Consider the following 12,778-nt stretch of genomic DNA (forward strand, 5'->3'; position numbering starts at 1 on the left):
CTGGTTACAATTCTCACTGCCTCTCCTTCTGCCCCTCCTCTGCGTGTTCTCTATCTCAAATAAATGATTTTTTTAAAAAAATGTATTCTAAGAGCAATGGGAAGCCAATGAATAATTTGGGCCAGAGGCTTCATCTTAGTTCAATCGTTTAGAATCACACAAACCACATCACGTGTATTTTTCCGTATCAGTCCTTTGATATCAGATATTTGAAGATGGCTGAGTGAGGACCCCCGCTTTCCTCTGAGATCTCTTCTCCTGCCCCCAACTCCTCTTAAAGCTATGGTTCCTCTATAGCATCTTACTCCGCGGATGTATGGACGTTTCGAAATGTTATTCTGAATACTTGAGTATGAAGGATATTAAGATGTAAATCATGTGTGTACATTTTAAAAGGGAAGGACCTAAGACTTGTCTAAGAGATTCGCAAAGAAGTGTTGTAGAGATTGCGAAACACTGCTTAAACATTTTCATCTATGTGATCCTGGTTCTTGTTCTCTGGAATAGCAGGGTACAATATCAACTTCAACCAAGGCTATTTCTCTAAACTGTCTCCTCTGTGAAATGAAAATAGGATTGCTGTGGGATTTTTTTTTTTTTTTTTTGCTGTGGGATTAAACGAGATTATGCTCAGAAAGTGCGTAATGGTAAACCATGAGGGCCAGCCATACAGTACCACTGTTAAACACCTGGATCCCTGAGATGAATAGTTGGTAGATAAGGCTCCTGTAGCACTCTACAAACGTTCGTGAAGTGCCTATTTACTGTGTAGAGCCCTTAGTGAAAAAGATCTGCCTTCCAGGAGTTAGCTATCTAGTTCAAAGAGCCGAGAGAGATTACAGAACAGATAAACTAAATGCCCCGAGAGGGGCATGAGTAAAATGTTCTGGGACCCGGGAGCTGCGGAAGAGGTTTCAGTTTCCACTGAGGTAAGTGATTATTGGAGTTCCCAGCTAAGTGGGTTCGAAAGATGAGCATATTGAACTTGAAACGCACACACAAAATCTATACTGCAGGTACGCATTTTATTCTTGATGATAATTCTTGGTGGAAAGACCTATCGGAAATACTGCAATCACTTCTATTATCCGGCAAATATTGAGCAGTAGGTTTCGTGAGAAAGGCACCTATCTTTTGTCCAGTCTGTTTACTATACATTGCATGCTCTGAACAGTTCTTATCTTCATGTTCAGGAACAAAGTACACACACACACACACACACACACACACACACAGTCACACGCCCCTTTCTAAAACTAAAGGCCCGGGGACTCCAAGAGAGAGGTGGGATCCCTCGCGGCCCAACCACACAATGGGGTTAGCTTCTCGATAGCTCGCACCCCACCCGGCAGGCCAGGGTTCGACTTCTTGGGGCCGCTTCGCTCCGCCCCTGCAGTCCTCAGGGGCGCCCTCCCTCACTCGCGCTTCCCTCCTCCTTCGCTGGGGAGCCGGAAAACCCGGAGCGAACCGGCCCTGCTCGGCGGCGCATGCTCAGTAGCGAGCAGGTTCAGTTCGCTAGTAGGAAGCTCGGGCGCTACACCGGCGTCGGCGGCGGCCGCGGCGGCACCTCTGGGCAGCCAGATCCTCCAACGACGACCTCGGGCCTTTCCCCTCCCCCGCTACACCCCGGCCCCGCTCCGCCCCGGGCCGCTCGCGTTTCGGGGTCCCCGCTGCGCGGAGCGGGCGCCGCAGCCGAAGCGTCCCTCCACACGCCCTCCCCCCAGCCGCCGGCTGTGCCGCTGGGCCAGGCCGGGCCCGGGAGCGTAGCCCCGGCGGGCGGCGGCCGCGGCGGAGGGCAGCCCGGGGCGGCGCCGGCGGGCCGGGGAGGGGTGGGGGGCCCGGCCCCGGGGCGGTGGTGCGGGATGCCGCCGCCGCCGCCTGCGGGCTGCGTTCGCTATCCACGGCTGGTGCCCGTGTCGGGTGGGTGGCCGGGCCCGGGCCTCGCCCCTCAGCCCCCTCTCCAGGGCTAGCCCGGCCGCGCGGCGCCCCGAGGGGGCCGGGCCGTCCGGTGGGGCCGCGGCCCTGTTCGGTGCTGCGAGCTCGCCCTCTCGCGGCTCCCCGGCCCGGCCGCCGCCGCCCCTCTCCCCGCCCAGAGGCGCCCCGGGGGCACCATGCAGGCGCAGCAGCTGCCGTACGAGTTTTTCAGCGAGGAGAACGCACCCAAGTGGCGGGGGCTGCTGGTGCCGGCGCTGAAAAAGGTGAGGAGCCCGCGGGACCCCGCTTCCCGGCTTGCAGCCCCTGCGAGGGCTCGGGGCCGGGAAAGGGCTGGGGAGGCGGGGCGCGCGCAGGGCAGTCTTTCTTCCCGGTCTCGCCGCCTCCCAGAAAGGACGGCGCACACTGAGAGGTTCCCCCACACTCGCTGGCTCGGTGTTGACATTCACCCGGTGTGTGGGAAGGCCGCAGAAAGCCCGGCAGAGTTTGTCCGAATAATCCAACCTCTGAGAGGTTCATGTCTTGCCCCTGATTCAGAGACAAGAGTTGGAGGAGGCTCAGTTTTCAGTGGAGGTCAAAGCAGGCCACTTTTCCGCCTTCTCGGTCTTAGCCTGGAGCTGCTGTCAGCCTCCGGTTTTAGGTGTCCAGTATGCTGGTTTTAGTGGGCTCGAGAATGCTCTAGCCATAACGCTTGCTCTAAGTAATTGCAGAGCTCGCTTGCCAGCAGGAACATGGCCTGCTTTGCTCGCCCTCTGTAATCACTCTTCATTCCCCTGAATTTCCCCACTATTCTGATTAACAGGGGCGGGTGCACATGCCACTTTTTTTTGTTTTTGGTTTTGTTTGTTTGCTTTTTGTTTTTGCCCCCGAGAGTTTGAGAATCTTGGTACTATCTTTTGTTTTGTTGGTTTGAATTTTTAGCCGTTCTGTGTTTCTTCACGTTTGCCATATTGTTACCTAAAGTTGTATACTCCATCGTCTGGGCTTTTAAATGTTTTAGTACATTTAGGAAATATTGCTACATTTTAAAAGCTTCTAAAGCCGCATTGTGACTTAGTATATACATTAAAACGTCAGAAACTGGTGTGTGTGAATGATCATTAAAACGGTGTTTTTGTTTCCCGTTTACCTTTTTTTGTAAATACAGAGATTGCTTTACTCTAGTAGTGTTTCTTAATCCCAATTTCTTGTTGCTCAAAGAATGTTTTATGTTATTAGACTATATTTTTACTCCTACCGAAAGTTGAGATTGTGGTGTACCTTTTGTTCTAAACATTTATACTTTTAAAAACTGTGCCTTAAAAGGTGCCTGATGTTTCCCAAAGGCCAGCAACTTTTACTTTCCCTTTTGCTCTCCTCTCCCCCACCCCCAAGATCCTTGGAGACTTAGAGTGGAAACTAGTGTGTTAGCAGGATTTGCTCATTTTTTTCGAATATAAGTTACTGACTTTTTTTCCTTAAGTGTCTGAGTAAGTAACAAATGTCTCTGTGATGTTGTTTTCTAAGAAAACCAAAGAGATGCCATATTCCTTTTATACTTTATTCGTTAGAAATCCCATCAGGGCTCTCACTCTTTTTTTTAACTTTTGCTTTACCTGCAAGCTTGGCGTCTTAGCTGCTAATAGGGGAGTAGGAGGTCTCAGTCATGTTACAAGCCTGGGAGTGATGGAGGTGGAGTGGAGCGGGGAAGAGAGAAAAATTGTTGAGAACATATGAAAGAACTCATAAAACACTATCAGTTTGGGGCTGTTTTGTTTAGTAGCAAACAGCTCCCGTCCCAGGGAACCATCAAGATACTTTCAGTTGAGGGTACTGTGAAGTGGTAGAAAGAGCATTGTAGGAGTTGGCAGACCAGGTCCAACTCTGCCATATTGGTGGCCCTTGCTGAACTCTTTCCACAGAAGCATTTTGTTTGGCTGGCAGGGTGCTGTTTTACAGACTTCTAATGTAATTAGTTGCCAGTATTTAAAAGTGGGAGATGTCACATAAAATCCGAATTTTCGGTTTTTCTCTAAGAGTAGGAAGATCTCTCCACGTTGGGCAAGACAGTGAACTGCTGGAGCTGAGTGAAAGGCTTTCCGCGTCAGCCCGGGCGTGCATCTCCAGTTCACCACAGTCCCCGCCAGTCCTTGTGACCTATTTACATAAAACAGTTTCAACTTGAAACAGAGATGCCCATGCAGTACAGAAGTGCTGGGGGGAGGTGGAAGTGTACACAATGTAGCTGATAAGAAAGGTTCTTCCAATTCTTTTTTGAGATAGCCAGTGATGAGGACTCGTAGGCACCTACGATGAGGTCGAAAATATATTGCATATCTGGATGTGCTCTTGTTCATTCTCAGAACCTGCATTTTCAGCTGCCTGCTAGACATTCCATGTGGACATCTCCTTATCTTGAACTCTTCCTTTAGACTTATTTTTTTATCTGCAGGTGTGCCCAGCTTGTGTTGTTTTACCTGAGGCTCTGTCGTCATGTTACTCTCTTTACCTGAACTGCCCTTTGCCTGGCCTAACGCTAATTTGACCTCAGTGTTTTCTCAAATCCTCAGGGCTGAGTTGGATCGTTTTTTATTTTCTTTTAGTCCCAAACCCTAGCACTTAACAATGAATTGTAAGTTCCTATTTACTTGTCTTCCCCATCCCTCAATTAGATTAGATGGTCCTTGAGAAAAGAAATAGTATTTTACCCTCTTTGCATCCTTTAGGCATGCAGTGCTTGACACCTACCTAGTAGCCACTTATGTTTGAATGAATGGGTGAAGGAACACCCCAACTAAAACCATCACCTGTCTCTGCCTCCACTGACCATTAAAAAAAATTACTCTTGATTAATGGCTTAATTATGTTATTTGGTTCAAAACTTTGGAGTCATCTCTGACTTCTCTCCTTTACATTATTGTCCATACCCCGGCACGACATATAACACAATAAACAAAGATTTATTTCCCTTTGACATGTCTTCTAATCTGTTACCTTCTACTCTTGAGTCCTCTTTCCCAGACCACTGTAACAAAACAAAAACAAAAACAGAACGATTGATGTATTTTGAGGGTGTAGGATGAAGTGCACAGTCTTTAGCATGGAATTGATCTTGATTGGTGATCTGACTTCATCCTGCTTTTCTGACTGGATTGCCTACCATAATCTTTCATATTCTTTATGTCTCAGCCAGACTGGACAACTGCTTTTCCTGACTACGTTCAGAATGTCTCACTACATCAGTCTAAGTCCTGTCTTACCTATTGCACAAATATGCCATGCTTACTACAGACCAGGTAATGCCCTTGGCACTAGGGATTAAAAGGTAAATGACATCATCCAGAAATGACTAAGTTAGAACAGGGTGGAAAGTGGCAGAGGATGCGTTTGGAGAGGAATCTGGCTTATAGAGAATTTTTTGAATGTTAGGCTAAGGAGTTTGAATTTTATCTTCAGGGGATGAAAGTCATTGAGGAATAGGTGAATAACATCAGATTGGAATTTTAGAAAATTGACTTTGGCCGTAGAATAGAAAATGGATTGGAGAAAAATGACCTGAGGTAAGGAGAAAAGTTAGAAGGCTAGTTTAATAGTCCAGCCAAGAGATGATATGTGTTTGAATTAAGGGTGCATTTGAACTAGGATGGAAATGTAGGGATGGATTTTGAGAGATGTTTAAAAGGTAGAATTGGCAGGACTGAGTAACCCACCGAGTGAGTAGGGCAAATGGTAAGAAAGCAGGAAGAGTCCTAAGTTTCTAGTTTGTATTGCCTTAATCAGGACAGAGAATGGAGGAGAAGCTGTTGAAGGTGAAGAGAGTGGCATAAAAACATGAGCTTGGGACATGTTGATTTAGAAGTCCTTTTGCCTTACCCAAGTGGGCTTGTCAAGCTGTCAGTTGTTTTTTGGTATCTGTCACTGCAGATTTGGGACTTCCAGGGGTGTAAGTAAAGCCTTAAGAATGAATGGATGAAGGCTTGGGGCATCTAAGTGTCTGACTCTTGGTTTCAGCTCAGGTTTTGATCTGATAATCATGAGATCGAGCCCCTTGCCAGGCTCTGAGCTCAGTGCAGAGTGGGCTTGAGAGTCCTTGTCTCTCTCTACCTCTCCTCGCTCTTTCTCTCTCAAATAAATAAATAAAACTTTAAAAAAGAATAGATGAAGCCTTTATCCATACAAAGATTTATATAGGATATTTGTGGCAGCTATATTCAGCAAAAAAAAAAAATTGGAAACAACCCAGTATTCATTAACAGATGAATGAATAAACAAATTGTGAAATAGCCATACATTGGAATACTACTTAGTGATAAAAAGGAATGAATTGTTGATAACACATAGCAGTGTGGCTGAATCTCAAAAAAATTAAGCTGAATGAAAGCCAGGTCAAAAAAGAGTATATGCTGGATAATTACATAAAATTCTGGAAATTACAAACTAATCTACAGTGACAAAAAGGTCAGTAGTTGTTTTAGGGGGAGGCTTTTATGTTCATTTCTTGATTGTGCTGATAGTTTCAGGGTTATATACATTGGTTAAAATTTAACAGATTGTACAACTCAGATATTTGCAAGTTGTTGAACAAAAAAACCCCTGAGGTTTGGAAAGAGTAATTTGGTTAGGAGTTTTGTGGGCTTTTTAGAAAAAGATTTTATTTATTTATTTGACAGAGGGAGAGACAGAAAGAGAGGGGAGTGGGAGAGGGAGAAGCAGGCTTCTGGCTGGGCAGGAGCCCGATGCGGGGATCTATCCCAGGACCCTGGGATCATGATGTGAGCCAAAGGCAGACGCTTAATTGAGCCAGCCGGGTGCCCCAAGAAAGTCTGCATTTTTAAACACTATGCTCTGCTACCTCTAGCAGAGATGAAGGCATCCTTTTTTCTGAGATAGGAGGGAAAGAGATAAAGATGGGTTTGTAGGTTGGGGAGCAGTGAATTCATGTTGAAACAAGAGGCAAGATTCTTGATATAGAGTGAGGAAAGAGATAGGAGTAAGGAGTCTAAGAAGCATGGTTAAGTTTTGAAATTGCTGTTGTGGAGTGTGGAGAAGGAGCCAACCAGTGAATTAGAAAGGAATTGCTGAGCAGTCCTGAGTGTGGAGATCATAAATTTGGAGTAGCATTCATTGGTCTGGTTGTGAGATTTCCTCCAGCAGCACTCGTCAGTTCAGGTAAAGGAGCACAGAAGAATTGGTTGCAGGTGGCTGCAGTGGAGACTAAGAAGGTACCAATATTTCAGGTGATAGGAGGTGAAGCTATAAGACAGGTAGCAGGTCATGGAAGTATAAATGAAGACTCCCGTGGACTAGGAATCTTGGTGAGTTGGAAGAGGAGGGTAGTGAGAGCAGATAGGGCATTCTGATTGGAGATGATAATTATACTTCAGGGTTTTAGGATTCCAGAGATGAGAGAAATAAGACAATTAGGAGCTCCAGATTTGTGTATTGAATGATGGATTGGTGTATTATATACATGGATGATGGCGAAATCCACAAGGATTATGGCTTATGTTGTAGTGGAAAGGAAGACTCTGATCCAGCAGTGGCAATGAGGTGCAGAAATCACAGCAGTGAGGATGCTTCAGCGAAAGAATAAAAGTGACAACTGCTCCTGTTTCTCATAACGTATTTTATATCACAACTGTGGGTAGAATAGGAAAAAACTTAGCACTTCATTTTAGAATATTTTTGTCTTATGATTAAGTTTTTTACCCAACATTTTATTATGAAAAGTTTCAAATACACAGAAAAGTTGAAAGAATTATACAGTAAGACACCCATATACCCATCACCTAGATTCTATAATTTTACATTTTACTATGCAAACATAGTAATGTGCAGTTTTAATAATGTAAAATGTAAATGTAAATTTACATTTTGTCACATGCCTATCCATTCCTCACTCCATCCATCAATGCATCTTACATTTTGATGCATTTCAAAGTCAGTTACAGACATCAGTACACTTTACCCCCAAACACTTTAGTATGCATGTCATTAAGTAGAGTTCAGTATTTGTTTATAGTTCTTTTGTTTTTTAGGTAAAATCTGTGTGCAGTGGAATATACAAGTGTTAATTTTACCATTTAATGAGTTTTGATAAATACAACCCAAGCCTCTATCAAGATATCAGACTTTACTATCATTCCTGAAATTTCCCTCATGTGCCTTGTCCATCAGTCCTTGCAACCGTTGTTCTGATCTTTTATCATCCTACCATAGATTAATCATAACTATTTTAGAACATCATATTAATAGAATCATGCAGCATATATTTTTGGTAAGGCTTTGAGGTTGTGTTTATCAGAAATTCAGTCCTTTTTTCTGTCATAGGACTGTGTCAGAGTTTGTCAAGTGGTTAGATACCTGGGAGGTTTCCAATTTGGGGCTATTGTGAATAAAGTTTCCATGAATGTTCTTATTATACAAGTTTTTTTTTTTTGGTAGGACTGTGTTTTCATTTCCCTTGGGTAAGTACCAGGAGAAATGGCTCATAAAGTGTCTGTTTAGTTTTACAAGAAACTGCCAGACCTTTTCTCAAAGTGGTTGTACCTTTTATATTCCCACTAACAACTCTCATAGTTCCCATTGCTCCACACCTTTGCCAGTGTTAAATGTTATCAATCTTTAATTTTAGTCACTGTGGTGGGTGTGTAGTGGTTGTGGCTTTAATTTGCATTATCCTGGTGACTGATATTGAACACCTTTTCATGTTCTTATTGGCCACTTTTTAAAAAGATTTTATTTATTTATTAGAGAGGGGAGAGAGAGAGAGCATGAGCACAAGCAGGGGGAGTGGCAGACAGAGGGAGAGGGAGAAGCAGGCTCCCCGAGAAGCAGGGAGTCCAATGCAGGCCTCGATCCCGGAACCATGGGATCATGACCTGGGCCGAAGGTAGTTGCTTAATCAACGGAGCCACCCAGAGGCCCCTTTATTGGCCATTCTTATTTCCTTTGGACAGTCTGCATAAATCTGTTGCCCATTTTAAATTTTGAGTTCTTTTTAGTACTGAGTTGTAAAAGTTCTTTATATATCCTGGATAACTATTTTATCAAAAAAATATTTATGAACATTTTCTTCTATCCTTTGGTTTGTCTATTCATTCTCCTAATGGTGTTTTTTGATGAGCAGAGTTTTAAATATCAAGGGAGTCAAATTTATTTATTTATTTATTTTTAAGGTTATTGCTCTCTGTTTAAAGAACCTCTTGCTTGCCACCAAGTCATGAAGATAATTCTAATGCTGTTTTCTAAAAACTTTATGTAGTTTTAGCTTTTACATAATCTGTGGTCCATTTCAGATGAATTATTGTTTAAAATGTAAAGTGGGAATTGAGGTTCATTTTTTATGCTGATTATCTAGTTATAGAACTGTATGTTGAAGAGATTTTTCTTTCCCTGTTGGACTGATATTTTTGTGAAAATTAAATGAATATATATTATATATATTTATGTAAATATATATTCAAACATTTGCATTCTATCCCATTGATCAATTTATTTATCTTTACACCAGTTCATATTCACACTATTGGTTATTTGTAGATTTATAGTAAGTCTTGAAGTTAGATAGTGTAAATCCTCCAATTCTGTTCTTTTAAAAATACTCTTTTAGTGTATCTAGATTTGGATTTCACTATAAATTTTGAACTGGCTTGTCAGTTTGTACCAAAATATCTTGGTGAGATTTTGATTGTGATTGCTTTGAATCTATAGATTGATCATTAGGGAGAATTGGCAATAATACTAAATCTGTGGGTCCACAAACATGGTATATCTCTCCATTTATTTAGACTTTTTCTTTTCTCTTTTTTAAGATTTTATTTGCGAGAGAAAGCACTAGCATGAGCTGGGGGACAGGGCAGAGGGAGAGGGAGAAGCAGACTCTCTGCTGTGTAGAAAGCCAGGCCAGCTAGCTTGATCCCAGAACCCTGGGATCATGACCAGAGTTAAAGGCAGGCGCTTAACCAACTGAGCCACCCAGGTGCCCCAAGACTTTTTAATTTCTGTCAGCAACACTTTGTAGTTTTCAATGTAGAAGTCTTACATGTCTTTGGTGAGGTTTACCCTTAAATACTTTGTATTTTGATGCTATTGTAAATTGTTATAGAGTTTTCTTTTTTAATCTTTTTTAAGATTTTAGTTATTTATTTTGAGAGAGAGCACACATGGGAGCATGGTGGGGGGCAGAGGGAGAGGAGGAGGGAGAGAAGCAGACTCCCCGTTGAGCTCGATGACATCATGACCTGAGCCAAAGTCAAGAGTGCAGTGCTCGGGACGCCTGGGTGGCTCAGTTGGTTAAGCAGCTGCCTTCGGCTCAGGTCATGATCTCAGCGTCCTGGGATCGAGTCCCACATCGGGCTCCTTGCTCGGCGGGGAGCCTGCTTCTCCCTCTGCCTCTGCCTACCACTCTGTCTGCCTGTGCTCGCTCGCTCTCTCTCTCTAACAAATAAATAAATTAAAAAAAAAAAAAAAAAGAGTGCAGTGCTCAACCAACTGAGCCACCCACGTGCCCCTAGAATTTTATTTTCTAATTGTTAGTCACAAATATGCAAACATAAAGCTGCTTTTCATATGTTGTTCTCATATCCTTTGGTTTTGCTGGTAGTTGTAGATTCCACAGAATTTTCTGTGTAATTATGGCATCTGTAACTACAGACAATCTGATATTTATTTTTATTTTACTGGCTAGGACCTCCATTTAATATCGAATGGAAGTAGTGAGTATGGTTATCTGTTTTTATAGCTAAGTTTTTACAGCTGAGGAAGTGGATCCTTAGAGAGGTAGACTGCTCAAGATCTTATAACTAATAAGAAGTAGAATCAGGATTTGAACCCGAGTCTGTCTGGCTTCAAAAAACAACTCTTTCTACTGTACTGTATTGCTTCCTTTGAGTAGGCAGTATAATATAGTACCATGGTGTTTTAATTGTCTTGCACCTTAGATTTTATGGAAGAAGTGCCTTAGGATAGAGGAGGCTGAATGAAGAGGGCTTTGAAACTGATGCTTTAAGCTGAGAAGTTTAGCCCTTTTACATATTAGGGCTCTGCATAGGATTACATTAGAGGAAAAAAAAAAGGTTCTGCTGCATAAAAAAAGTAAGACTTTTAAGGGCACTAGTGAATGGAAAGCTAGTGTAGACCACAAAGGAAGGGGGCTGAGAAGTCAAAGTCTTGGGATGGCAATAGGAAGCTTGGAGACTATCCTGTGTGTGTGTGTGTGTGTGTGTGTGTGTGTGTCTCTATGATAGAGAACGTGCACGTGCACAAGCAGAGGGAGAAGCAGACTCCCTCTGAGAAGGGAGCCCAATGCAGGACTCTATCCCAGGACCCCAGGATCACGACCCGAGCCGAAGGTAGACGCTTAACTGACTGAGCCACCCAGGCGCTATCCTCTGTGTTTCTGTTTGGGAGTGACAGAAGTGATGTTTTAAGCGGAAGTGGGAGTTAGCCAGGTGAGGATGAGGAGGAAGAGTTAAATGATTTGTGGTGGCTTGGAGTGCAAAAGGAGCTCAGCATTTCAGGAGTCCTGAGTAGCTGGAGTCTGGAGCATGGGGACAGATCTTAGGATCTTTTCAAAAAGATTTTATTTATTTTAGAGAGAGAGTGTGCACACTCACGCAGGTGGGGGAAGGGACAGAGGGAGAACAAGAGACAGAATCTCAACTAGACTCCCCACTGAGCATGGAGCCTGATATCGGGCTCAATCTCAGGACCATGGGATCATGACCTAAGCCAAAACCAAGAGTCGGAGGCTTAACCAACTGAGCCACCCGGGTGCCCCCAGATAATGAATTTTGAAGGCTCACCGGCTGCTCTGTGGAGCATAAGTTAATTGGTAGTAGAACTGTAGTCAGGAAGGCCAGATGTAGTCAGGAAGATGAATTGATGGTGGTTTTGACTAGGGCAACAGCTGTAGGGATGGGGAAAATTAGACAGATTTTTAGATGTAGAGGTAGACTGATGATTGAATGACAAAGTAGTGAGAGAGAGGAGTCAAGACTTATTCCTCACTTTCTGGCTTAGAGGTCTTGGTGGGAATGGGATGAAAAAGGACATACTGGGAGAGGAGCATGTTAATAGGAGAACTAAGAAGCCTTCAGTACTCTGGGACTGAGAAAGTGTGAGAGGATTGTGTTAGGAGGGATTTACACTTTGGGGGTAGCCAAGTATGGCAAGCATGGAAAGTGTCTTTGTTGGACTGTCCTCAGGAATTACAGGCAGGTAACAACCTGAAGGCTCTGATAATGTCTTTCAAATGACACTTCAAATACCATTTTCTCATCAAAGCTTCCTACTACAACTCCATCCCCCAAGTAGAATGAATCTCTTAATTCACTTAGTACTTTAGACTTCAGTTGTATGTATGACAGTTTGTCCTTCAAAGTTGGGATCTGTAGCTTCGCTCTTTCTCTCTATTGAGAATTACCTGAGGTCAAGAATAGGGCCCTATATTCCCTACAGCGTGTTTCTTACCTATAGCAGTTGCTCAGGACACATTTGTTGAATTGTGTGTGGTTCTGAGTGTCCCCTCGAATTGGGTGTTAGTCGAGATCTTCAACTTCAAAGGGCGTTGGAATTGCCATGTTTAGTGTATACCATTTTAGCAAATAGGTAAGCAAATACTATATTTTTAGAAATAATTCATGGCTAGTTGTTTGTTTAAGTAGTGCTTGAACTCACAACCCTGAGATCAAGACCTGGGGTGAGATCAAGAGTCTGACGCTTAACCAGCTGAGCCACCTAGGTGTCCCGAAATGGTGGGATTTCTTTATTAGTGTGTACTGCAAGAGAGAAACAGATGCCAAGATGGGATTGGATATGCAAGAAATTTATTAGAAATACTTGTGAGAGAAAATGGGGAAGGAGT

At 43.4% G+C, this 12,778-nt stretch overlaps 1 protein-coding gene across 3 annotated transcripts in view; it reads left to right on the forward strand.

The window, feature by feature from the left end:
• Positions 1-1,975: 1,975 nt before the first annotated feature.
• Positions 1,976-12,778, forward strand: part of SOS1 (SOS Ras/Rac guanine nucleotide exchange factor 1) — a 148,309-nt gene continuing 137,506 nt past the window's right edge. For all 3 annotated transcript variants that reach the window (XM_080813042.1, XM_080813043.1, XM_080813044.1), the window contains exon 1: positions 1,976-2,198. In XM_080813042.1, the coding sequence (XP_080669168.1) occupies positions 2,112-2,198 (87 nt within the window). In that variant the 5' untranslated portion in view covers positions 1,976-2,111. The remainder of the gene's footprint in view (positions 2,199-12,778) is intronic.

Source organism: Martes martes (assembly GCF_963455335.1).
Source record: "Martes martes genome assembly, chromosome: 9".
Lineage (NCBI taxonomy): Eukaryota > Metazoa > Chordata > Mammalia > Carnivora > Mustelidae > Martes > Martes martes.